Source organism: Eubalaena glacialis, chromosome 10 (assembly GCF_028564815.1).
Source record: "Eubalaena glacialis isolate mEubGla1 chromosome 10, mEubGla1.1.hap2.+ XY, whole genome shotgun sequence".
NCBI classification, from domain to species: Eukaryota; Metazoa; Chordata; class Mammalia; order Artiodactyla; family Balaenidae; genus Eubalaena; species Eubalaena glacialis.
In genome coordinates, this window is record NC_083725.1 from 119803991 (window position 1) to 119829820 (window position 25830).

The 25830-nt window shown below is 52.3% G+C and overlaps 1 protein-coding gene across 6 annotated transcripts in view; it reads right to left on the minus strand.

Moving 5' to 3' along the window:
* SHANK2 (SH3 and multiple ankyrin repeat domains 2) overlaps positions 1-25830 on the minus strand; it is a 570985-nt gene that overhangs the window by 460076 nt on the left and 85079 nt on the right. For all 6 annotated transcript variants that reach the window (XM_061202240.1, XM_061202242.1, XM_061202244.1 and 3 more), the window contains exon 3: positions 10206-10424. In XM_061202240.1, coding sequence (XP_061058223.1) covers positions 10206-10412 — 207 coding nt within the window. In that variant the 5' untranslated portion in view covers positions 10413-10424. The remainder of the gene's footprint in view (positions 1-10205; positions 10425-25830) is intronic.

Below are 25830 nucleotides of genomic sequence, written 5' to 3' on the forward strand. Positions count from 1 at the left end.
CTCTTGGGGGCTTCCCTGGCGGAACTGGAGTCGGCCCTGGGCCACACTCCACCGCCATTAACCAAGTTCCTGAACGAAGAACATTATCACCGTTATCGCCTTCTGCCCATTGAGTCCTCTTTGATGACTTTTTTAGGGCAGAAGATGTACTCAAGTCACGGTCATGTACAACTAATGTTCTAATCAAGTCTAAAATCCCAAACAAATTTCCTTGTGGTCAGCAAACAAGCAGGCGAGAAAGGAAAATCTGGGACAGGAAAATCTGAAAACAAAATGGCAGCACAAAAGACGAAAGAACATTTTGATACAAGAGTTTCTCACCTCTGCGTTGCCTGGGCTACTGGGTGACCCGTGAGGCCATTTAATGGAGACATTTAAGGCATCAATGGGATAAGTGTTGTTTTCAGGGGAAGACCTAGGGCGATGGGCTTGTCTCCAACAGGAGAAACTGACAACAAGAGTAAATAAATATGAGCCACCTCCCAGGCCACACATCACCTGATTCCACTGACATGGAACGTCCAGAACAGGCAAATCCATTGAGACAGAAAGCAGATTAGTGGTCGCCAGGGACTGGGGGAGGGGTATGGGGGACACCCTGCTAACAGGTATGGGGTTTCCTTTTGGGGTGATGAAAATGTTCTAAGATTGACTGTGGTGGTGGGTACCCTCATCTGTGAATTTACTAAAATCCACTGAATTGTACACTTTCAATGGGCAAAGTGTACGGTATGTGAATTACATCTCAATCTTTAAAAGAAAAGGAGTCTTTTTTTGTTCCTGTGCTGAGAAACTGCAAAGACGCAGGCAGCACATTTTAAAACGTGTTGATACAAGTCACCCTTAAGGACCCTTTGCTTGGCCAGAGCACAATCTCCTGCGAGAGCCACATTCTCCCGCCACCCCTGGCCCCAGCCTCCAACACCCCCACCCCCTGGATTCCTGCAGGAGCCTCCTACCTGCCTCTGCTCCCTTCCCTCCTCCCCCAAGAGAAGCCAGGGTCCCCTTTCAAATATAAACGAGGTCACACGCTCTGTGCCAAACCTTTCCAAAACTCCCACTGTTCTTCAGGGGGAATCACAGCCCCTCGCCTCAGCCCCTACCCACCGCCCTCCGCCCCATGCACCTGCCCAGCCGGCGGCCTCGGCATTCCCCGCTGCTCTGACTGCCAACCAAGTTCATTCCTACCTCAGGCATGCCGCTCCTGCAACCCTCTGCCCGGAATGTTCTGGGCAAAGATCCTTACAAGCCAACCTCTCATCACCTGGGGCTCGGCTCAGATGTCACCTCAGCAGGCGAGGGCTGAGATGAATTCATAAGACGTCTAGTAGACATGAAGATGGAGGATCTGCCAGGGGAGGGGATGGGCGCCACGTGCATTTGATCCTTTTTTTTAAGTTAATTTTTATTGGCATATAGTTGATTTACAACGTTGTGTTAGTTTCAGGTGTACAGCAAAGTGATTCTGTTATACATATACATATACCCACTCTTCTTTAGATTCTTCTCCCAGGACTTCCCTTGTGGCTCAGTGGTTAAGAATCCGCCTGCCAAAGCAGGGGACACAGGTTCGATCCCTGGTCCGGGAGGATCCCACATGCCGCGGAGCAACTAAGCTCGTGCACCACAACTCCTGCGCTCTAGAGCCCACGAGCCACAGCTACTGAGCCCACGTGCTGCAACTACTGAAGCTCGCGCACCTAGAGCCTGTGCTCCGCAACAAGAGAAGCCACCGCAGTGAGAAGCCTGCGTGCCGCAACTAGAGAAAGCCCACGTGCAGCAACAAAGACCCAACGCAGCCAAAAATAAAGAAAAAATTTAGATTCTTTTCCCGTATAGGTCACTACAGAGTATTGGGTAGAGTTCCCTGTGCTACAAAGTAGGTCCTTGTTGATTATCTATTTTATATATAGTAGTGTGTATATGTTAATCCCAATCTCCCAATTTATCCCTCCACCCCCCTTTCCTCTTGGTAACCATAAGTTTATTTTCTACATCTGTGACTCTATTTCTGTTTTGTAAATAAGTTTGTGCATTTGATCTTATTCTAAGAACAGTAAGACTCTTGGACGGGGGGTGGTGTACAACAAAGAGGCAACCGGGTTCGCATTAAAAACAGCTGCTTTCAGCACGGTGTGGAAAACTTCTGAGAGGAAAGAGGGGTCTGCAGCTCCCCTGGTCCAGGAGGAAGATGGCAGAGACAGGGCTGCGGTGGTGACAGAGTGACACGGGTGCAAAGGGATTCAGAAGGTCAAAGGGCAGGACTCGGGAGTGGATTGGCTGAGGGGCGATGGAATGCTCGGGATAACTCCTGGGTTCTGGCTCAGACAACAGAATCAGAGAAGGTTCACAGCCCAAAGTGGGAACAACCCAACTGGCCATCAACCGGGGAATGGATTCAGCCACACGATGGGCTACTACCCGGCGATAAAAAGGAAAGAACAGACAGATGCCACGACGTGGATGAACTTCACACCCGTGACGCTGGGTGAAAGAAGGCCACATGTCGTGTGACCTGTTCACGTGGGTGGTCCAGAAGAGGGGACTCCATGGAGACAGAACATGGTTAGTGGTTGTCAGGGCTAGAAGTGGGGACGAGGAGGAACTGCAAACAGGCATGAGGTGCTGATGGGAAGAGTCCAGACCGAGGTGCTGATGGGAAGAGTCCAGACCGAGGTGGTGATGGGAAGAGTCCAGACCGAGGTGGCCGGACAACTCAGCAGACTTACTGAAAACCATTGGACGGGGCCCTTAAAATGTGTGAGCTTCACAGCTTGTAAATCACACCTCAGTAGAGCTGGGTTTTTTTAATGTAACCACTGGCCAAGAGAGGGAAACCAGCAGGGCCAGCTTTGGGGTCAGAGGGAAGAAGCAAAGGGTCATGGCATCTGCTCTGGACCATATGAGTCGAGGGGCCTCTGAGCTTTCAGAGAAGATGTCAAGGAAGAAACGAGGTCCAGGCCCCGGACGGGAGGTCAAGCTGGAGCCGTGACCGTGGTTGGGACGGCGTTGGACAGACGTGGTAACAGGACCTCCCGCCAGCCGGAGGGTCAGGGAGGCCTTGCCGAGCTTGGCTGCCGTGAGACATGAGTAGAGGTGGAGGGATGAGGGAGGGGGGGAGGGATCCCAGGAAAAGGAATCCTGTCTGAATGCGAGACAAACCCAGGCAGGAGGGAGCCTGGGAGGGCCAGGCTGCAGGGGCCAGGCTCGGTCAACCTGCGCTTCCCCGGCCCGAGCCTCCCGCTCTCCGTTCACCCAGTGCCTGGATGTCCAGAGAACGTGGCAGAAGGTCCACCCAACCCACCACATTCCCTCTTGAAAGATGCGTCCTTGGGAGTCAACGACAAACCTTCTGGGAGTGGAATTCAGAGGCTGCAATTAACTCCCGGAAGGAGACTCTCACCTCCCGAGGGGTCCAGAGTGATGGACTGAACACCTGCCCAGCCGTGTGCTCCGACAGAGCTTCTCAAGGTGACGAGCCACTCCTGCACAGGCCTTCCAGAACCTTCTCTCACGATGCACGCCCACCTCCTGGTCTTTGCAGCATGAGAGGCCAGCCATCGGGGCTGGATTCTCAGCTACTGTAGGAGGAGATGGGCTCAGAAACAGACAGGACAGGCAAAGTCCTCCTCATATTCAAAAACCAGGGAAGCCTCAGATATAAAAAGCAAATACGACGGTTGTCTGCAGCAACAGGATAAAGGAGGATTTAAAACCCTGACGGAGGAGGAGGTGAGCCCTCTGTGCTCTTGGAGTTCTGTTTTGACTCTCAGTGATGAGCGGGAGGACCAAGGCCACTTGGATCGAGCAGCCCTGACAGCCCGATTGGAGGCAAGTGATGGATCAGGGGGCACTTCGGTCAGCTGCTGCGGGGGTCAGGGCGGGGGAGGCAGGCAAGGCAGGGATGCAGTGGGGATGAAGGCTGCGGCGGGGATCGGGGATGCTACGGGCCGCTGCTCTCGGGGAGAAATTCGAGGGAGAGAGGGATGGGTGGACAGAAATAAACTGTGGCTGAGGGGTCAGGGGAGCAGCTGAGATGCTCTTTCCTACATGAAATAAACTCGAAGACGCAGTTATCTAATAAATGCAAGCGTTGATTCAAGCAAAAAGGCATTTTCCAGAAGCCTCTGCCAGGTGGGCCAGGCTCCTGCACCTCCACTAACTGGCTCAGACGGGTCGTGGGGACAGACACGTGGATGGACAGCTTCCCCACAGCCACTCGGTGCCAAGCCCTGGGTGGAGGTGGGCGTGGGGGTGCGGATGCTGTACACACCCAGGGGGATCCCGAAAGCTCGTCACTGCCCCCTTCTGTTTTCCTCTGCGCCGTCCTTGTGATGTGACAATCAGGGAGGCTTGGAAAGGGGGCTGTGAAGGTCCTGGTGCCAGCTCTGTCCCCACTTCCCTGTTTGCTGTGCCCCCAAATAGAAATAACACAAGAGCTATATAGTCTCTATTGATTTTGGCTCGTGCCTCTTGCTTAAAAGGCCAAGTTTACCGATGGGTGCCAGAGCTCAACCCCACCGTAAGCTCCTTGTGCATCTGCGATGCTCCAGCAGGCAGAAGGAATGCCCGCCTGCCACACTCCAGAGCCCGCCCCACCTGTCATCCCCGCGTGGCCTGCGCACCCACCCGGGACTCTGCTCATCGGCGCGTGCGGTGGCCCCCGGGGAGCTTTCCTGGAAGGAGGACCAGCATGGCCAGAGACTCTGCATCCAAGGTGCAACATTCCAGCCCCACAGAGATGCAGAAACAGCGATCACTCAGGAGAAGCAGGTGCAGACCCCACCTGGGGAGGTGAAACGGATCAGGATCCTTTGGTCCTTCCCCCCGCCCCCCATGTCCTCTGCCTGCCTTTCGTCTGTGAAGAAAACGTTAGCCAAACAATAGGTTTAATCAGAGAAGTGAGAAAATGCAGGAACAAAGGAAAACAGTCAAACGAGACCAAATAATAATAGTTTAGTCATTAGGCAAAGTCACGGACCTTTAGTTCCTCCTCAAGGGCTAGAGATAATATTCTGAGCCATGTCCTTTGAGCTATTTTAGATACAGAAACCCCATCAGGTGGAAGAAGTTAACTACATGATGACCAGGCTGTAGCCATGACACAAGCTGCCACAATTCCGAGAACTGGTCTCAAGGAAATGGGAACGAACCCATCCTGGAACTGAAGATTAACTGAACTTAAAACAATCAAGATGACGCTGATCAGACCACTGCATGACCAATTTCAAGACGACCGTCAGACCTGACTGTGCTGTTTCGTGCTCCGTCTATAAAAGCTCTTGCCCACTGACTGTCAGGGGTGGGGAGCTGGCCTGTGGACATCTGCCCTGTCCCACCCAGGTTGCCAGCCTCCGAAATAAAGCAAACTTTCCTTTCCACCAACCTTGCCCCTTTATTGGCTTTAGAGCAGCAAGCAGCTGGACCTCACTTTCGGTTACAGAGGGAACCTCTTCCACCTGGGGCAGAGGAGGGACCGCCACGTGAGCTTCTGGAGAAGCCGTGAGCGGGCGCTGGGCTGATGAACCCGCTCGGCAGCTCCGCGAATCCTCTGGGCAGGAGTCCAGGCCCGTCTCGAGCCCCCAGCTCCAGGACTCACCCTGGCAAGGGCCTTCAGGCGGGAACAACGCCACTCTGTCCTGAGCGCTCATACCCGCGGGATTGCTAGTCTCAGGCTCCAGGGCCTTTGTGTTGGACAAAGTGAAGAGAAGAGAGGTGGTCCTCAGAAGGTTCTGGAAACAATTATGCTCCTGGGAGTAGAGACCAAACCCCTGGGAGGATCTTCCTTTCGGGAAGAATTTTGGTAATTCTGGGCCTGCAGAACAGGTGTTTCTCCATCAGCAACTCCTGACAGGTCCCCAAAGCCTGTGGCCTGAGGACAGAGTACCTTCTGGGCCACTCGCCGTCAGTCGGCCTGTGACAACCTTCCCTGACGTCCCACACCCTGGCCTGGCCGCCCTCGGAGCCTCCCAGCAGCCAGGCTGGCAGACAGCCTCTCTCCCTGTTGTGATGATAAGTGCCCCCTGGGGTGGACTGTCCAGACAGACAGACTTTGAGCAGGGACAGCCGTCGAGGTCACAGACATTTATGAGCGCAGCCTACGAGGCTCACTTCACACCTGCAGGGGGGCCGGGCTCGGGCCTCGGAGACCTTCAGTACCGGCCCCGGGCACACGGGCAACCCACCTGGGGCGACGGGTGGGGAAGGGACACGTCATCCCCCCTTCCTCCACCTTCCCATTTGCATCTTAGGTCTGGGGTCTGAAATCTGAGGGGAGTGCTTCTCCAGTCCCCCAAACTCCTCCAGCATCGATAAACAGTAACAGAATTCAGGGGCTCAAAGGGTTAAACCCTGCAGCGTGAGGACAGGTCCATGCCGGGGTGGCGGGGGTCACCCAGGTCCCCACCAGGGAGGGTCTTTGGATGAGCAGTGCAGCACCCAGGGGCCAAGAAGAGGTGAAGCCAGGTCCAACCCAGTGACCCCAAATAATGAAAGCCACCCCCAAAAGCACCCAAAGTGGAAAATGGGCACAACTAAGGCCAGAAACATCCTTCTCGTACACCCCAGAGAAACTGAATCCTCCAGGGGAAAACTCCCAACCTTCATTCCCGGAAGTGGTACTGGCAGGGACAAAAATCCAGACATTTTGCATCAATATACTCAAACCTGGACAGACGTGAATACGGGGCCCTTCTCTCTTCCCTCCTCTGACTGGGCAAGGGTTGGGGAGACAAAAGGAGACTCCCCCCCCGGAAGGGCTGCTTGCTAACTGGGGGTGCTCCGAGGGCTGGGGGTGTCCATGCACAAGAACAGGACAGCTCCCTGCACCAGAAAAATCTCAAAAGAAAGAGCCTGGACCTCCTAAAAAGACTCAACACTCCCCAACCCTGGGCCTTTGTGTCTAAAAGAGCCAAGAGACAGACCCCCAAGTCTGACTCACTCTCGTGACCACAACAAAAAAGAGCAAGTCACTGAAAAACCACAGGAACAGGTCGGGAGAAACAGTAAAGAAATAACAGAGACATTACGGGGAAAGAAACGGCGAAAAGGAAGAAGGACGGCATGCAAAAATCAGACACCTGGTTCATCTATTCTGGATGAAAATACACCCCGATTAGGAAGAAGAAAGATCTCAGTACTTCATGCTAAGGAGGAAAATAATAAGCCGTGAAACCAACTCTACAAACAAATCACTCCAAAGCATAATCTTCAAAAATAGCGAGCACAGGGCTATGAAAGCAGATGCAAAGGCAAAATAACAAGACAGTGATGAATGAGAAGGCACAGAACAGATGGATGCACCTGAAAACACCGTAAAGAAAGAACAAACAGGGAAAACGCCAGGTGATCAAAGCAATTAGAGAAAAGATGACAGAACCAGAGAAGGAAAAGCCCAGGTGGATGTCCCCTGTGGGCGATGGCCCAGGACTCCCTGGATCAAGGTGGCTTCAAAGAGCATCCCGACCGCCAGTGATGAGACCAGTGGGCCGTTCACTGAGGAAGCGCTGCCCCCAGGACCTCTTCCTGAAAAAACCCTGGACAGTCAACTCCACCCGCTTAAGAGGTGGAATGAAATAAAGAGCTGTGACGAGAAGGCCCCTGTCCACCCAGCAATGAGCAGTGACCCTGGAAGAGGGCCTGAGAGATGCCAGGGCTCTGAGGGCTGCAGCAGGATGCGCATTACGTGGGGTGGGCGGTGACCACACGCAGAGAGCTCTACACCAACGAGAATCGGGGCGTGGGGAGGAGAGGCCGCGCGTGTACAAGTGCGCTTGGGTGTGTGTGCATGTGTGTGCACGTGCACACAGCTGCTTGTTCTCCACACACCGTGACCTTTTCCTTCCCAGGTTCAGAGCTAAACTACACTCCTCAGCCTCCTCTGTGGTCAGTAGCGTGCAGTCAGGCGCTTGGGGTCAGGTGCACAGATCAGGAGCAGCCTGCGGAGGACGTGAGGGAAGGTGGCAGGAGAGACGTGGTCCATGAGTTATCTCTTTTCCCTGCCTCCTCCTCTGAGCAGATACAGGAGACCCGGGGGAGGACTCCAGAGGCCAGGGCACGTCCCCACTACCCGGCTAGAGGAGCCTGAATCCCTGAATGGCTGCACGGATCGGAACTGCCACCGCCACCTCTTCATTCCCACCAATCCCCAGTGGACCAAGACATAAAGCATCTGTGGGTCAAGTGCCTGAGATTTGGAGGTCTGTTTATCACAGCAATCAGCTTAATCCACCCCAAACAATACAAGGAGAGAACACTAAGTTCCTTACAGCAATAAAAAAGGAGGCAAAAAGCTGTAATCAAAAATGTCATTTTGTAATCAAAAATGACAACAAAGATTTCAGCCTTCCAGTGTTTTATAATTGTTTCTTTTAGGTTTACAGATTCATTTGGAAACAGTCTCCCTTATGGCAAAAAAAAAAAACAAAAAACTAAAGTTCAGCATTTCCTTCACTGACTTTTTCTCTTTTTATATTCAAATGAAATCATCATAATGATGCTGATTTACTAACAGCGTGTGTACTTTGAGCCTTACCCACGTATTTCTATCTGTACACGGCCACCTGTTACCTGTAACCCTTTGGAGAGACACGTCTGAAATGTTCATTAAATGTTACTGACAACCACTTCTGGCACTGGCATCTGTGCTTTTCCATATGACAAAGTTTTTATAATAATCTTGTAACTTTTATAAGAAGTATTAAATGACATGGAAGAAAGAAGAGCTGGGACTTCCCTGGCGGTCCAGTGGTTGGGACCTTCCAATGCAGGGGGATGCGGGTTGGATCCCTGCTCAGGGAGCTAGGATCCCACATGCCTCTGGGCCAAAAAACCAAAACACAGAACACAAGCAATATTGTAACAAATTCAATAAAGACCAAAAAAAATGGTCCACATCAAAAAAAAAAAAATTAAAATCTTAAAAAGAAAAAAGGAAGAGCTGAACGCCAGGACTGCCACATTGCTGGATTCATTCTGGGGTTCAGGTCGTCCTGAGCTCTCCCTAGAAGGTAGGGCCGTCGGACGTCGCTCTTAGATGACCAGTGTCAGCAGCACGGCACCCTCGGCCCACGTAGGGCCCCTCCCCAGAGAGCAGAGCCGGGGGAGACCACGAGCAGACGTCTCCTGGGAGAGCAGAGACCCAGCCCCCGAGGCACCAAACCTACTCATCAGACCCCCCGGGGCACCAGGAGATGAGGTCCCGGGTCAGAGGCCAAGTGATGCACCTGCACCAAATGGCCAGGTGGTGGCGCAGTGCCCCAGTCCCTCTGATCCCAAGCGCGGCCCCTTCCCCATCAGGGCCTTCAAGTACCAAGGCTGGACGTGGCACACCCGACCCCCGATCCAGAGCGCCCCAGAGGCTGTCTACATCCGAGAGACAAGAATTCCCAGCCAGAGGCGCCCACTCGGTCTGACTGTGGGTCTGCGATCTGCCGGCCTCCAGAAAGCCCCTCCTGGGTTCCCCGACCCATCCCAGCCTCCCCGTTGGCCCATGCCGCACCCACTAGCCAGACCCTGGACAGTGTCCTCGGGGGGTTCAAGTCCAGCCCAGCCCAATGGGTCCCCCACCACACTGTACCCCACTGCCAGGTGCCCCCCTCCAGGCTTCCGCGTGCGTCACCTGCCATGCCCGCGCCAGAGGGAAACCCTCCTCCATCTTCCGAGGCCCCGCTGAAATGGAACCACGGCCGGGAAGACCCCTCTCCTGCACCCCCAGGTACCTCACGCACGTTCACCCCAGAATGACGGTCTTCCTCGTGGGCGATGCAGCAAACAGCATCGGGCCTGGGCCTCCAGGGACAGCTAGGAGGTGGCCATCAGGCAGTGCGGGGAAGGGCACACCGGACACAGCTGGCACACCCCAGGAAGTGGGGGGCACAGAGCGGCAGGGGAAGAGGCAGGGCCCTCCTGGGTGCTGGCAGCCTGCCTGCTAAGGCGCCCACTGTGCGCGTTGCCGCTGCAAGGCTGGTCTCTGTGCCCCCGAGGCTCGGCCTCCGTCCCTGCACGCAGCAGGTGCCGCTGGCAATGCACAAAGAGGACGGAGGGGGAGGTGGTCGGGACCACCAGGAGGGGGCGGGCGGGGCGGGGAGCTCGGTGGGGAGGGGGCAGGAGCCCAACGCGTGGGCCACAGGGACCGGCCGGGCAGAGGGGACCAGGGGCATCTGGAGTTCAGGTCACGCCTGACGCTGACCGGGGCGCAGGCTCACCGTCTGCTGTAGGTCCTCGATGACAATGCGCAGCACCAGCGTGTTGCCCCGGCTCTCCTCCGACCTGGCGCCGCCCGGCTTCTCCGCTGTGGCCCGGATGGTGTCGTAGATGGTCTCTTCCTTGGAGCTGTCCGAGTCCGATTCCTCCGTAGAGTCGGAGAAGCTCCGGGCCATCTCGTCCTCGCTGGACGTCGGGCTGCGCGGCATGGCTGCTTGTGTCTACACGGAGGGGGAGAAGGAAAACAAACTCTGGGGGAAACTGAAGAAAGAACCCGGGGGTGTCTGAGTGAGGCAGGCTCCCACGTCTGTGGGCGTAATCACAGGCAGAGTGACCCGTGTCCAGCGCTCGAGCCAGGAGGCCGCCAGCACCCAGTGGGGACCCCGTGAGCTCTGTCTGTCCCGGTGCTTGGAAACCCAGCATTTAAAAGGAGCCCTAACTCGCCGTGGCCATGACCACAGCTTACGGGGATTAACCAAAGGGGCAATGGGGCAGTTTGAAACGTTCTGAGGTAAGAGAAAAGGCTCCCTTTGTTTTTCTTGGAGGACAGAGCAGCAGGAAAGGAGGAAATGCAGGCTTCAGGTCAGAAGGGTACTGAGCTCCTGCTGTAATAACCCCCTCTGCTTCAAACACAGCAATGATAGGTATCATGTAAAAATAGGCCCAGCGCACAGGGCCAGGCTCAGCAATGAGATAATCTCCAGGCCCAGGAGTGCAGCAGAACCCAAAGTCGTGGGCAGGCTGACGGGGGAGGCTCGGGGGTCCCCAAGAGCCCGTGGAGGCTGGGAGGGCAGCTTCCTTACCATCAAGCGCAATGAAAGTTCAAAGTTCCCCATCAAGGACCCAGGTCAGGAGGCCAACTGCCACCTTGGACCACGGCTGTTAGCAGGACAGAACTGGGGAGCAGGCAGCCCACGGGGACACCCCCAGCTCTATGGGCAGGGGTCCAGAAAGGTTCGGATAAAAGCCGGTGCGACCCGGGGGTGCTGGTGGGGAACGAACGTGCCAAAGCAGCAGTTGCACTTCTGCGTGACTCTGTAAAGGAGGTCAAAGGTCAAGGTCACGTGCACAGGAGAGATGTCCAAGACTGTTCCCTGCAAAACCAGGGTGTCCTGGGCGACCCGGCTCACAGGCCACCCTAATCGTTTGGGGTCTGCCTGACCAAGGCGTGGTCTCTTCTTCCCACGGACTGCACAGCTGTGAGCAGGCTTGAACCCCAGCTACACACGCAGGACCCCAAACGTAATCCTGAGAAAGGAAATCGGTCTGTAGGACCATTCAGACATGGTGTCCTTGTTCACAAAGGTTGGAAAGATGCAGACTTGTCTACTGACTGTGAGTGTGATGTGAGTGACGGGGCAGAGGCACCAATGGGAAACACAAAGTCCTAAAGTCGGGAGGGGCGGAAAGGGGTTCACAGGGCCTGTGATGCCACTTGTAACGTTCGGTTCCAGCCAACAGGACAGAATGCCAAACTTCGCCAAACCTGGGGACACAGACGTTTGCTACATTATTCTCTGTGCTTTCCTTTCACTGTGTTGGAAATATTTCACAGCAGAAGGAGGGGGAAGGAGGGAGAAAAGCAGGAGGCGGCGGGGGAGAGGGAGGAACATGGTCACCTGCCCATCTGCCTCAGGTGCTGGGGTGCATGGCCCCTGCACTGTTTCACTTTGGGGGGAGCCTCAGAGAAGTCCCAGGCAGGACAAACCTCGACCAGTGCCAACTCAGCGTCCAGTTTGGGAAGCGTCCACCATTTATTTCCAGAGATCGTTGAAGGACAGCAAACACCCTGGGAAGTGTTTCTCTGCTCGTCCACCAGGTCCCTGGACATTTGCAGCAACTGACCAGACACACAAAGCCCAGCAAAGTGCAGGAGCCACTTTAGAAACGCACCGTCACCCAGGGAAAGGCAAGACCATGAGTAGGTCAGGGGCTCCCTTACAGCCAAGAGGATCTGGACCATCCTTGGGCAAGGGGCCAGGATAGTGTGGCCCACAGATGCTGTTCTGTTTGGCCTGCAGAGGGTTTAGAATGTGTCCTAACCCGGAGGTTTCACATGAAAACACAGATTTCTGGCTCACTGTGACCATCGGGAGAATCGGGCGTTGCTGGGGGTGGCCACAAAGCACTTGGGGCAGGAGTAAGCTGTGGCGACCTCTCTGGCCAGCCTGCCCTCCTCCCCGGGTCCTCCCGGAACCAAGAGGCTCCATACTGCCAGATCTCGCTCCTGCCCGGCTCTCTCCCTGGCCCACGGGCCGTGAGTCTGAGCACCTGACGACTGACCCACCCAATGCCCCAGGCTGGCCGCCTCCTCTGTCTTCCGCCTTCAGACCACCCGTGAGGGGTCCCCGGCTAAACATCTCAAACAGCAGATCATCCAAATCACCCAGGAAGATCTGACTTCTTAAATTAAAATTTCCAAAGTTCACCCCAGTGTCATTATTCTGCATTAAAATTTCAGGGCACTTGGGGATTCCTGTATTCACTGCCAAATGCCTTTGTCATTTCAGCTTAATGTTTTCCCAACCATACAAGTGCAAAATGTGGTGAGGGCAGAGAGGGCTGTGGCCAAGGGCAGGGTCTGGATACTCCCGGTTCTACCTTAGGAAGGTCCCAGACAGCCTGGCTGCAACTTCTACTAACATGTTCACTCCTGCATTCGCTCATTCACCATTTACACAGGAAAAAAATAAGTGCCTGGCATAATTACATGCTACATATACACTATATAATATATAATACAGTTACAATTATAATATAGAAATAATTGTATATTATTATATTACATATAATTATGTGTATGTAATTATCATAATATATTATAACGTAATATAAATGTAAATTGTGTATTATACAGTTGGGTATACATAATTATTTCCAACTAGGTTTCCAGGTTTCGGTGAAGCGTATCCTCTGGAACAGGGGTTCTTCATCCTGGCTGCACAGGGAAGTTACCTGGGATCTTTAAAAAAAAAAAAAAAACAACAGTGGTGCCAGAAGGTCTGATTCAATTGGTCTGGGTGAGGCCCCAATATCGACATTAGCTTTAGATGCTCCCCAGGTGAATGCAATGAGAGTCAGAGCTGCGGGTCGCCTGGAGCCGAGTCCGTCCCTGTAACTGTGAAGCACTAGGCATCAGCAGAGAGAGACACAGAGGGATGAGCCCAGCCTTCTCCTGGGGGGCAAGGGGCCATGTCAGTGGTGGATGGGATACGCGCGGGGGTGGGGTCTGGTCACTCCGGGGTTCGGTGGCTTCCTTCTGTCCTGATGAAGTTAGTGCAGAGTACCTTCTGCCCCAGTAAGAACTGCTTCTTCCCCTCCTGACCCCGTGTCTGTGCTGCTTCAGAACCCAGCAGGGACCAGCAGAAAACAGGCAGAGAGATAATGGGACGGGACATCACATCACAGGTGGGGATCCGTACGAAATGAGGAGGGACCACGGTCAGGTCCATGGGACGCCAGGCGCGGGCAGGGGCAGGAGCGTCTGCTGGTGGGGTAGGGGTTAGGGTTGGGGTAGGGTTAGGGTTGGAGGTGGGGTTAGGGTGAGGGTCTCTGGGGGAGCATTCCCATGCAGGATGAGCTGGGACCCCAGAAAGCTCATCGTCTTCAGGCAGTGTGGGCCTCAGTGCCAGCTTTCGAGAATCGGGCATGTGGAGAGGCCGGTCAGAGCAGACATGGCACCCGCCCATCCCTGCCAGGCCCTGGTGTGCCCCCCTCAAGTGCATTCCAGGTCCGGCTTCCAGAAACAGCTACCGTGGCTTGAAATTTTTTAAAATTAATTGTGCCCCGATCATTCACTTCCACCATGTCCATTTTCTCTAAAGCCCTCGGACGTGCTTTCCGTCTCATCCTCTTGCTAATGCAGCATTTCCATCCAACCTCACTGTCCCTCCATCCTCTGGGGCACAGGGGACACTCGCTGAACCCTGGGCAGGAGTGGGGGGCAGCAGGCCTTGGGGAGGTGCCGAGTTCCGGTGGCGGCTCAGAGCTCAGCCACGTGCTGTCTGCAGGCATCAGCCGCCTTTACACTCCAGCCACCGCCGCTGGGCAGGACTGTGAACGGCCCACATTTCCAGATCCGCAGGTGGTTCTGAGACAGGTCAGATGAGAGGCAAAAGCCTGGAATGTCCAAATGTTGGAAATCCGTTGTTTTTCCAGGGTGACGTTGCAGCTGCAGACCCCATGCTGGCGACCCATCGTGGACACGCAGGCCTAAACGGTAAAGTGTGCCTGACCCCAGGGTCTTCTTTCCAGAAAAGCAAAAGCGGTGATGGTGGTGGTTTGAGGATGTTTGCGCCGGGCTACAATCAAATCGACTCTGGGAACAGAACTGACAGCGCCAAGGGGAAGGGATCCCACGTCCCCAGCTTCCCCCCGCCCCGGCCACAGACATCGTTTGGCCACGAGGACCCCACCGTGGCCCTCACATCGGCTTAGGGGTGACTGTCACACAGGGAAGTGTCTGCCACCAACACCCACTGGACGGGTCTGAAAGGGAAAAGGCAGCACCGGCACCTGCTTCCTTCCGGGATGTCCTAGGAGTTCAGGCCAAAAGCCCCAGCAGGAAGGTCTTGACCTTAATAACGGGCTTGGGTAACGTGATCTCCTGATCCATGGGAAAAGCAAACACCTGGGAAAACACTTAATAATTAACTGTGGGTGGGATCACAGGTGACACAGAGGGCGCCAGGGGACATTTACATTTTGGATAAACAACGATACGCTTTATCCTAAGTACTTCCTAAATAGCGCATGGGGCGTACTCACACTAAACCGTCATCCACCTGAAATTCACACAGAACTGGGCACCCTGCATCTCATCTGGCAATGCCGTGGGAGACGGAGGGGCTTCTCTAACCCCATCATCATGCGGGGCGGGGGAGGTTCCGAGGAGAGGAACCGACAGACCAAAACTCAGTCTGGATACCAGGAAAAGCCAGCGCCAGGACACGGGAGGGAAGGTTACTCACCACCCACGGGCAGGCGTTTCTAGTATAACTGACCTCTCGGGGAAAATACCAAGCTCTACAAACACAAGTTGATAAAGTTCAATGTCTCTTAGAATGTGTTTGTTTCATTGGCCCTGCTGGGTACCTATTAATAAGGGAAAAAGAAAATAACGGTGGTAAAAGCAGTTTTAACAAAGACCCCACGTTCCGCTGCCGAAGTGTTCCAGGAAAGCATGCAATCGTTCCAAGAAAACATAAAATCTTAAACTGTCTCATGAGTCCCCTAACACCTGTGAGGAACAGGCAGCTAGGTTTTCCTCTTGGCTCCTTCCAGACACAGAGAAAATATGAAACCTGACCTGGGACAGAAGACAAGTTTGTTTTTGGTAGTAAAAACAAACCAAAAAACCCATGGCCGAGGCTGACTTTATCAAGGTCAAAGTTGCAAGAATCATCTATATGAAGATCACCTTAAAAATGGAGAGGGTCCGTCGGCTCTGGTTTACTTCGTGTGTGTGTGTGTATGATTTTCTTGCAAAAAAGAGGTTTTTATTCAACTGGAATCTCAAAGACACCCGACACATTTAACACACTGGAAGCAAGATGTTGTGACTATCCATTGATTTTGCACATTCGAATGTATAAAACTGTCTTATCCTCAAAGCAGTGAGACCACCCCTTCCCTGAGGGGCTGCATTGGCACTTTGTACAGACACGGGAACTCGGGTCAAGGTCACAGCCAAAGATTGGCAGCAGCCTCCGCCAGAACCGGTATGTCTGGAACTGGATTAGGGAGGAGCCCGGGTTCTATCGCACTGTTTGACAGTTGCTAACAGATGATGGTCAACGCAGGCTGAGAGCGAGTGAGGGTGTGGAAGTAGGTGGGTTTCGGGGAGGAGGGGGCCAGGTGGAGCATGAGAGCAGCCTGGGAAGGTGAGAAAAAAGCATGCCCTGTGTCTCAGTGTTTATTTAATCCGTGTTACTTTTCCCCGCACCCATACAACACATCCTCTGAGAAGGGACTGGGAGGCCCTGGGGCACTGGTCAGGGGGGTGGGCTGCCCTGGAAGTTGCTGCAACACCAGCCCCCCAGTAACTGAATCAGAATCTGGTAGGGGTGGTCTAGGGTTCAGACCACACCCCAGAGTACAGGGAGACACCAGGATTCAGGTCAAGCACCACCTCCCTCTTCCAAGGACCCCTGCCTGGAAGCTGCCCCCCTCTACTACCCCCAGCAGAGTGACCGCAGCTGCAGCCCACCTGGTGCCACATGGCAGCCACCCCATCTGTTAGGGCCACATCCTCTACCACACCGCAGGGCCGGGGGTGGTGTAAATGCAGACCCCGGCCACCAGCGCGGCATTAGCCCCTGTGTCTCCCCATCAAATTCACATGTTAGAGTCCTGATCCCCAGCACCCCAGAATGTGGCTGTATTTGGAGTTGGGGTCTTTCAGGAGGTGATTATGGTGAAATGAGGTCACTAGGGTGGGGCCCTAATCCCACAGGACTGGTGTCCTTATAAGAAGAGGAGGTCAGGACACAGACACACACAGAGGGATGATCTACATGCCGAGGAGAGGGGCCTCAAGAGGACCCAGCCCTGTGCACACCTGGATCTTGGATTCCAGCCTCCAGGACTGGGGACAGTGAACGTCTGTGTGTGAGCCGCCCAGGCTGTGGGACTTGGCTATGGCGGCCCCAGGAAACTCATACGGGGGTGAGACCCTCCTGATGTTCTCCTTAAATGGGTGCATGAACCACATTTATGACCAGAATCGCCATCTAGCCAGGTTTTCGTGGCATCTCCATAACCACTGTCTAAAATAAACTCTCCATTTCCATCCCATCTTGCATCTTCGGAGGAACTCAGAGGACGAGGTCTGTCCTCTCTTGCCACGACTTGTCGGTACCATCATTTCCCCCTGAGCCCCTCTCCCTAGTTCCCCGAGTCTTTCCTTCAAGCCTGGCTCACCCCAGCCCAGGTCAGACCCGACTCCCAAAACTATACAGACTCTCCTCCCCTCTCCTCGCTCTCTCCCGGGAATACCCGTTGTCCATACCTCCCTGTTAACCTCCAATGATTCCCAGCTAGTGTTCTGAGAACCATTCCATCACATACACTCCAATCCACCCCTGGTCAAAGAAGTTTGGGAAACATAACTAGATTGAACAAAAACGCACCAATCACTTTACTGCAGAATTTATCAGAGTGGTCGTCTCAGAGAGTGGCAAATGCTGCATTTCCCAAAAGTACCTGCTCCCGAAACACTTTCTCCTGGAGAGGACAAATGTCATCTCCCGCAGCAGCCGTGTCACACGCCTCCAGTGCATGTATCCCAGAGGTCAGCTCCCTGCCAAGCACAGCCGCCCTAGGTACTTACTGCATAAAGACATGCATGGCAGGAAATCTGAAATATTCCTCTACCCAGAAGAAAAGGGCTCCAGGCTTACAGCTACTCAATACCTTCTCCTTCAGCCAAAATCAATATCCTCGAATCAGAAAAGGAGCTGCCTGAATTAAAATGATGTCTCCATTGAAGATCACTGGCTATAAGAGGAAGGGTCACATGCCTTTGCGGTGTGTTCTACGTGGACACGGGAGTATTGAGAAGGGTTCTGGGTAGATTAACAGAAATGCTGGGATTTGGAGCATTCACGAGCTGAACCCACTTCCCTTCCGTGCTGCAGAGTTCCCTTGGGAGTGTGTGCTCTCCAGGCAACAGGAGTGTGGTCCCCACCGCTTCCTTGTCCAGACTCAAGACAGCCTTGGTCTCTGCCTCCCCCAGTCCTGGAGAGAGCCAGGCTGGGTTTCCCATCGGGCCACAGGGGGCTCCCATCTGAGCCTCTACGGTAAACGGGGCCACACAATTCTAAAGAAGTCCTGTTTTTATCATAGGCCCACATTTCCGTTTTCTTCCAGCATAAATTAAGAGATCTGACCAACCAGTGTGCACCCAGCTCCTAACCTCTTCACAACACGAGTGGCTCACTCATCTAACATTTTTGCAGAAACCAAGAATCAATTCACCCAAAGAAAAAGGCTCCCCTGGAAGGATGCTGAAATGAGGGCCAAGAAGTCACGATTTCCTCTCCTGGGAGGCGGTCTCTCCCGGCGCCTCTCAAACCCAAGCTGTGTTCAACAGTCCTTGTGTCCTCGGGGACCAGAGGCCCGGACCCTGACAGCCCCAAGGTGGATGTCAGGGGACTAGGAATGAAACACCCTCCGTCAGGACCCAAACTCTTAGAACACGAAAACTAAAAGAGCATTTCCTTAACTGGAACAGTGCATCTCCCCCAATCCTGTAGCAAACATCAACATAATCGATAAACAATCCAACAGATAAGTGAATACATTGTTTCAGGATTAAAAGGATGGGGGAAAATAATTACTTTTCAGATATTATGCTACTCTGTGTGGAAAAGCCAAGAGGATCTAGAGATAAATTATTTAAACCAGTGAAAAAGTGCAACAAATGTCAGATAAGAAATTAATACACAAAAGTTAACTGAATTCTGTTACAATTGCAATAGACAATTAAAAAACATTTAAAAAAATACTATGGGGGCTTTCCTGGTGGCACAGTGGTTGGGAATCCGCCTGCTAATGCCAGGGACACAGGTTCAAGCCCTGGTCCGGGAAGATCTCACATGCCGCAGAGCAACTGAGCCCGTGAGCCACAAGTACTGAGCCCGCGTGCCACAACTACTGAAGCCCACATGCCTAGAGCCCATGCTCCGCAACAAGAGAAGCCACCGCAATGAAAAGCCCGCACACCACAACGAAGAGTAGCCCCTGCTCCCCGCAACTACAGAAAGCCCACGCACAGCAACGAAGACCCAACGCAGCCAAAAATAAATTAATTAAATTAAATTTAAAAAAAATACTATCGTAGCCCCAACAATAGCCAAAGATATCTAAGAAAAAATATCTAAAACAACCTGTGCTAGACCTTTACGGAGAAAATTAATAGGACACCATTTGGAACAAAAAAAGAAAGAAATGAAGGAAGACCCAGATGAATGGAGAGATCCACCAGCATCACAGGTGCTAGGGTTTAATATCTTAAAGATAAAGGTTCTCCACAAAATACAGATTTGCTGTAACTTCCAACAGAAAACCTGGTAGCATTGTTCACAGAACTTAACATTCTGATTGTAAAGTTTGCGGAAGAGGGGAAACAGCCAAAAATAACCAGGACAACTTTGGAAACCAAGAGGGGAATCACTCGATCATTTGCCAAGGCTTCCTAAGCAGTTATAATGTGAGGTCAGGATGACCTTGCTACAAAGACAGACACGGAGATCAATGGAAAAACAGAGAGCTCGGAACAGGCCTTGTAAATGCGGGTATCCAATGTGTGTCTCCATGCGTCGGAGGGAAAAGAACCAGTAAATACGTGATGCTGACATCGTGGGGTATTCATGTAGAAAGTGTAAGAAACAGAGCCCACCCCGCTCCGTACACGCAAACCAACGCCACGTGCGCTCAAGACTTCACTGTGAAAAGCAAAACTATAAACGTCTAGAAGAAAAAAATATACGAAACGACACCGTAATAGAAGATCTCTTATTCAAGGAGTTTGGGATGCTCCACAGACACTGTTTTGGTACTGCTGTAACAGATGAGCACAGACTTACTGGGATAAAACAACAGAAAGGTATTCTTTCTCAGCTTTGGAGGCAGAAATCCTAAATGAGCCACACGGGGCTAATGCCAAGGTGTGGTCAGGGCTGATTCCTTCTAGAGATTCCAGGAAAGACTCCGTTTCCTTGCCCTCCTCAGATTCTAGGGTGACCTCTACTCTCCCAGACAGTCACCCCGCCTTCTCCCTCCAGTTTGTCTGTGTCACACCCCCTCTGCCTCCCTCGAATGGGGACCCCGAGATTACATTCAGGGCCAACCCAAATCGTCCAAAACAACCTCCCCATCCCAAGATCCTGACCTTCATCACATCCACAAAGCCTCCTTTGCCATATAAGGTCCCATTCATGGAGTCCAGGGATTACAGCCTGGATATCTTTGGGGGCCGTGACTCAACCTACCGCAAATATGTGAAACGATTATTTGTCGAATAAAGCAGAGGGGAAAAGCCTTTCTTTCAAGAAAGCAGCAAATACAAGGCCTAAAGGGAGAGACTGACAAATTCAGTAACGTGAAAGTTAAAACTTCCATTAGACACAGAGAACAGACACCTGAAAGCTCTGCAACTTCGGAAGGACTCGTGTCAAGGACGCAGAAGGAGTTCCCAAAGAGCCCAAAGCACAGGACTGAGATGCACATGGGCAAGGACGTCGGAAGGGCCGCGCAACAGAGGAAAACCGTGGACACGGGACACAGGGAAGGGCAGGCCCCATGGGGAGGGGCCCTGGGGGGCTCTGCCATCGCGCCCCTAAAGCCTCACTGCTACGGACTGTAGTGTGTCCCTGAACTTCCTATGCTGAAGCCCTAACTCCCAATGTGACTGTATTTGGAGAGAGGCCCATAGGGAGGTACTTAAGGTGAAATGAAGTCATAAGGGCTGAGCCCTAATCAGATAGGGCTGGTGTCCTAAGAAGAGGAAGAGACACCCGAGTCCCCCGCCCACTGCGTCGCCCTCTCTCTCTGCCACGTGAGGCCACAAGGAGAAGGCAGCCACCTGCAGGCAGGAAGCGAGGCCTCACCAGGAACCATATCAGCCGGCACCTTGACGCTGGGCGTCCAGCCTCCAGCTCTGGGATAAGTACAGCCCGTCATGTAGCCCCCAGTACTTTGTGATGGTGGCCCAAGCTGAGACACTCACCTTTCAGAGTCAAGTGCAAAATATTACAGAGCCTACGGGCAAACAGGCTTGGGCAGCCCAGACCACTCAACCCCACGCAGCTTCACCCACAGGGGCCCAAGGAAGGGACCTGCCCAGCCAGGTCGGCCCCTGCACGGGCCTGAAAGGCACGGCCCACCACACGTCTTCACCTCTGGGCCCCTGGGCCTCTGGCATATGTGTGTCCCCAGAATGTCTGCTTCCAGTAGAGACCAGTTTCTCCAAAATTGAAAGCGAAATCCCCAGACAGACTTCTTCAAGGAGTTTGCTGTTTTACATGCAGGAAGCAGTGTCTTCACAGCCTTGGCACCTGCAGGGCAGCGTCCTCAACCTCAGTGACACAGTGGGTGGCACTGAGGTCCCCAGCCCCTGGAACGGCCACTCCTTGCAGGAGAGGTGCCCCTGCCCTTTGGAGTTCGCACACTTCCAAGGCTCGCTCGTGACTGGGAGAAGTTTGCCTGCGGTTGGGTCAAAACCTTAACACGCAGGTGTATGAGCCTCTCGTGCCCACTGTAACAAATCACCACAAACTTGCATGAACTCCTTGTTTACAGAAGCAAGGCCGTGCCCGCTTCCCCTGCACTCACCAGCCACGCCCCCGGCCCCAGCATTTATTCCCCGACATCCCTCGCTTGCTCATGAATGACATACACCATCCTTCCCTTCTTTGCCCACCGTGTGTGCATCCCCATTCTTGAACGGACCACATGCTTCCTGAGGGATGACCTCTGCATCTGGCTGTGCACCCCCCGGGACCAACAAAGGAGTGTCACCTGCCCTCAGGGACACTTGGTGAGTTACCAGGGAACTGATGGGCAACAGCGCCCACGCCACCAGGAAACAAAGTGAGGACGGTCTGTCCACATCAGGAGTAATGACAGAGCAGCCAGGACAAACCGATTCAGGTGACATGTATTGACACGGAACAAGGAAGGGGGAAATCAACTCATCGCAGAACAGACCCCACTGATATAAAGTTTTCATACATGAACTAATTATATAGATGGCTATGGCCCTATCGATATATATACATATACAACCCAAAATCAGAGCAGCAGTTCACACTCAGGAGGGAAAACTCATGGGAGCCAAGTGTGAGTTATCTCAAAAATTTTTTTTAAAAAGTAAGTGAAATAAAATGGAAGAAAATATGGCAAAATCTTAGAATGTTTCATTCTGATGGTGGGTATAGAATGGTTATCATGTTTTTCTACCTTTCAATGTTTATAAGGTTTCTAATTAAAAATAAAAACTTTAAAAAATTAAAGGACTACGACATAGGATCTGCCTGTAATGGTCTTATCACTTCCGTCCTGGGGCACCAAGCACGCTCTTCTTCAGCAGGAAAGCTGAAGGACAGAAGGCAGAATGCTAAACATATATAATATATACTATTAAAATGTATAAAACATACCAAATATATTTATATAAAAGTATATTACATAAATATGTTATTTATAAATAGCATTATTAAATATTAAAAGATAAATATATATTTAAAATATATGTTATTAAATATATTATGAAAATATTATTGACCTATATAAACATATAAAATATATATAATCGATATTTATTAAAACATGTATAACATTTTTAGGTGACAGATTTTCATTTTCGCAGCGCTCTTAGGTTGAGAGAAAATGGAGCTGACAGTACAGAGGGCCCCCGTGTACCCGCTCTGCCCCCCGCTCAGATAAGCAATGTACTGTTTAACTCCTAGACCATTTCTGCCTCAGGCCAGCCTCCCGGGCAGTTTCTCTTGCACCAGAGGCCTGCAAAGGACAAAGATCTCTCATCCCATCTAGTTCACCCAGCTCTGATGAACCTATCTCAGGATCGAAAACAAAAGGTAACATCAAAATATGCCCCTGTGGCCCGGGCGGCTGCTGCTCTCCGGATACTGGGGTGCCCTGCACCCCTCAGGCTCCCGCAGTTGGTGTGGGCCCCCCTGGTGAGTTCTGGCCACCGGGCTGTGAAGCGGGTGACAGGTGAGGATGTGGGGTCCTGGCCAGGGCGCCTCCCCCTTCGCTCCCCCTGCTGGACACCCGCGGGACCGCAGCTGCACCCTGGGGCACCCCTGGGAGGTGACACAGCCCGGAGAAAATACCCCCAAGGGCATGTGAGCTCTCAGAATCCAGGTCACAGTGGTGAGGGCGAGGGGCTTGTGTCCTTTCGATATTACCATCCCCGCCTTTGGATGTCAGCAGTGTCTGGCTGGCTGACAGTGTTGGCTGACGCCCCTTCTGAACTATGGGTTACCAGCAGCAAAGTCAAGGTCTTGAGTCTGGGAACTGAGTGTGTCAAACAAGATTACAGACTTGAGACGTCCGGCGGAGACGAAATGTCCCTGAGATATTAAAACTGAGACGCGTCTGTTACAAAAAGGCTTTAAACTTTTCAGATGGACCATGGGGTCTCCCAACAGCTTTCTGTGCTGCTCCAAGGCATCAGGCGCTGCCTGGGTAGGTGGGTGCTCTGTCTGGGCGCTAAGTCCCTGACCCTGCAGGAAGCTCTGTGGCCACTTGTTTGGGGACGGCCCTGGCTGCACCTTGGGTGGGGCAGCCACTACCCTCCCTGGTCCTGCCATCACCCATAATGACAATGTTTAAGCTGAGGATGGGTTTTCTTTAATTCCTATCATCCCAACGGCTGTGGGAACCTGCTCTCCTCTGCAACCATGGTTTCAACTTTCATCTCTTGTTTTCCCAAGAAAGGACCTTAAGGAAATACCTTTCTCCTCCAGGAGTTTAAAACCACCAAGCTACCCTCCCAGCACGAGAAGCTCTTGCAGTCTCTACGGGGGACGCACCCCAGGTCAGCACATCCGTCCAACAGCCCATGGACCTACCACGTCCCCCCGCAGGAGAATGAGGTCCAAACGCCAAGCCCAGAAGTCAGTTCTGACTCACTTGTGCGTAGCCTGGTTGAACCCCACAGTGAGATCACCCAGCCCACAGAGCTCCCTCCTCGGAACCCCTACACTCAGCCTGTCCTTGGTGTTCCCAGCCCCACCTGAGATTCAGGCTGTCCTGGGATCCAGGAGTCACTCACCTTCAGGTGCCCCCCAGGTGGTAGAGATGCTCGGCCAGGGTTGAGAAACGAGGGCGCCTCCTATGCTGTCATCTAGCTTTCTCCTGGGAGCAGAGACCCCTCGTCCTTGAGCAGCGCACCCCCCAGAATGCCTTCCACTGGCTGACCCAACAATCCACTCTCCCAGTTCTCAGGACCCAGCCCAGGCCAAGTTCACGGAGCATCTCTGTGACCCCTGGCAGGAAACCATCTCCCCTTCGTCCTCTGCTGACCTCCACTGGGGGATGACTCTTCCACACCTTCCAGCGCTGCACAGATGGACGGACTGATGGACAGGACATCTGAGCTTGCAGGGGAAGTGCTTAGGTAAGAGACTGGCCAACAAGGCACGTCTTTCCAGACAGCATGAAAGCAGCGGGTGCACAATGATGCAGCACCCCTAGTTCTACTAGAGGTGTGTGTATCCTTACTTACTTTCCAATTCCCGTCCTAGAGGGACTCAACAGTCACAATAGTGGCAGGTGGCATCTGAAGAACACTTGACAATATTAAAGAATCCATGTGACTCCGAAATGCGTATCTACATGAATCTAGACATAACATGTGGAATGAGTTACAGATTCTCTGCCTGGACATCTGAGTGGCAAAACTGTGACTCACTTAGTGTTCATAAAAATGTTCAATGAGATTAAATTTTCAGAAAACTGAATTTGAACGTCTTTAAAGTATCACGATTTGAAATTATGATGTGCATTCATTTTAGTATTTTGCCTTCTAATGGATAATTAGAAATATTTTTGTAGCTATTGTTTTCGAAACCTTGTGAAAAAAGTTTAATGTTTAAATTTATTTTACATTTTAAATAATCCACCCAGATTCTGTACACTTTGAACATATTAAATTTTTAATTATTTAGATTATCACTCTCAATGGAACATAAATTATGTAACAATTTATGGATTGCATAAATTGGATTATAACAACATGCATAGTAATTCTGCTAAACAGAAGGCAAGACAAATACATTTTATGGAATATATAATAATTAACGAGTGAACTTTATCTTTATTACTTATCCACATATCACTGGGCATCGACAAAGTACCCAAGTGTGCAAATAATAATTAAATCCAGTCATATTGGTATATTGCCAGCTTTCAGTCATATAATATGGTAAATCTGCACACTTTTAAATTTATTCATTATGAAAGTTAATCTGTGAAAGCAGAAGGAGAAAACATATTTTATCTAAGAGCTTGCTAGCTTGATTTACAATTTTTAAATAGGAAGAACGTGGCTTGTCATGTCGGCCTCCATGTGTACTCCTGCTCCAGCCCCCAGATAATAGGACAGGCCTGCCGGGAGGGATATGTGGACCGCTCCCCACAATGAGCTCTCAGTGGACCTGAGGTGTAAAAGCTCGGAGACTCCCAAGAATGACAGGGGAGCAGCTGTTTCCTTTGGGACTATGGACCTTCCCTGTGCATAAAATCACAGGAGCTGCAGGAAAATAGATGCCCAGCACAAACACGGGGGTTCTGCTGGAACCAGATCAAGGCACCTGTGTGGTCACGTCCGGGTGAGGACCCTCCTCTTGGCTGCAGACGGTGTCTCCTCCTGTGTCCTCACCTGGAGAGGGGGAGCGCTCTGGGGTCTCTTTCTATGAGGACACTAACCTTATAGGATCAGGGCCTCACCCTTGTGACCTCATTTAACCTTAATGACGTCTGTAGAGGCCCCGTCTCCAAATACGGCCACACTGCGGGTTAGGGCTTCAACAGAGGGACACAAACATTCAGTCCATACCATCCGGGAAGGCCCACCTCTGCTCTCAAGCCCCCCGGCCA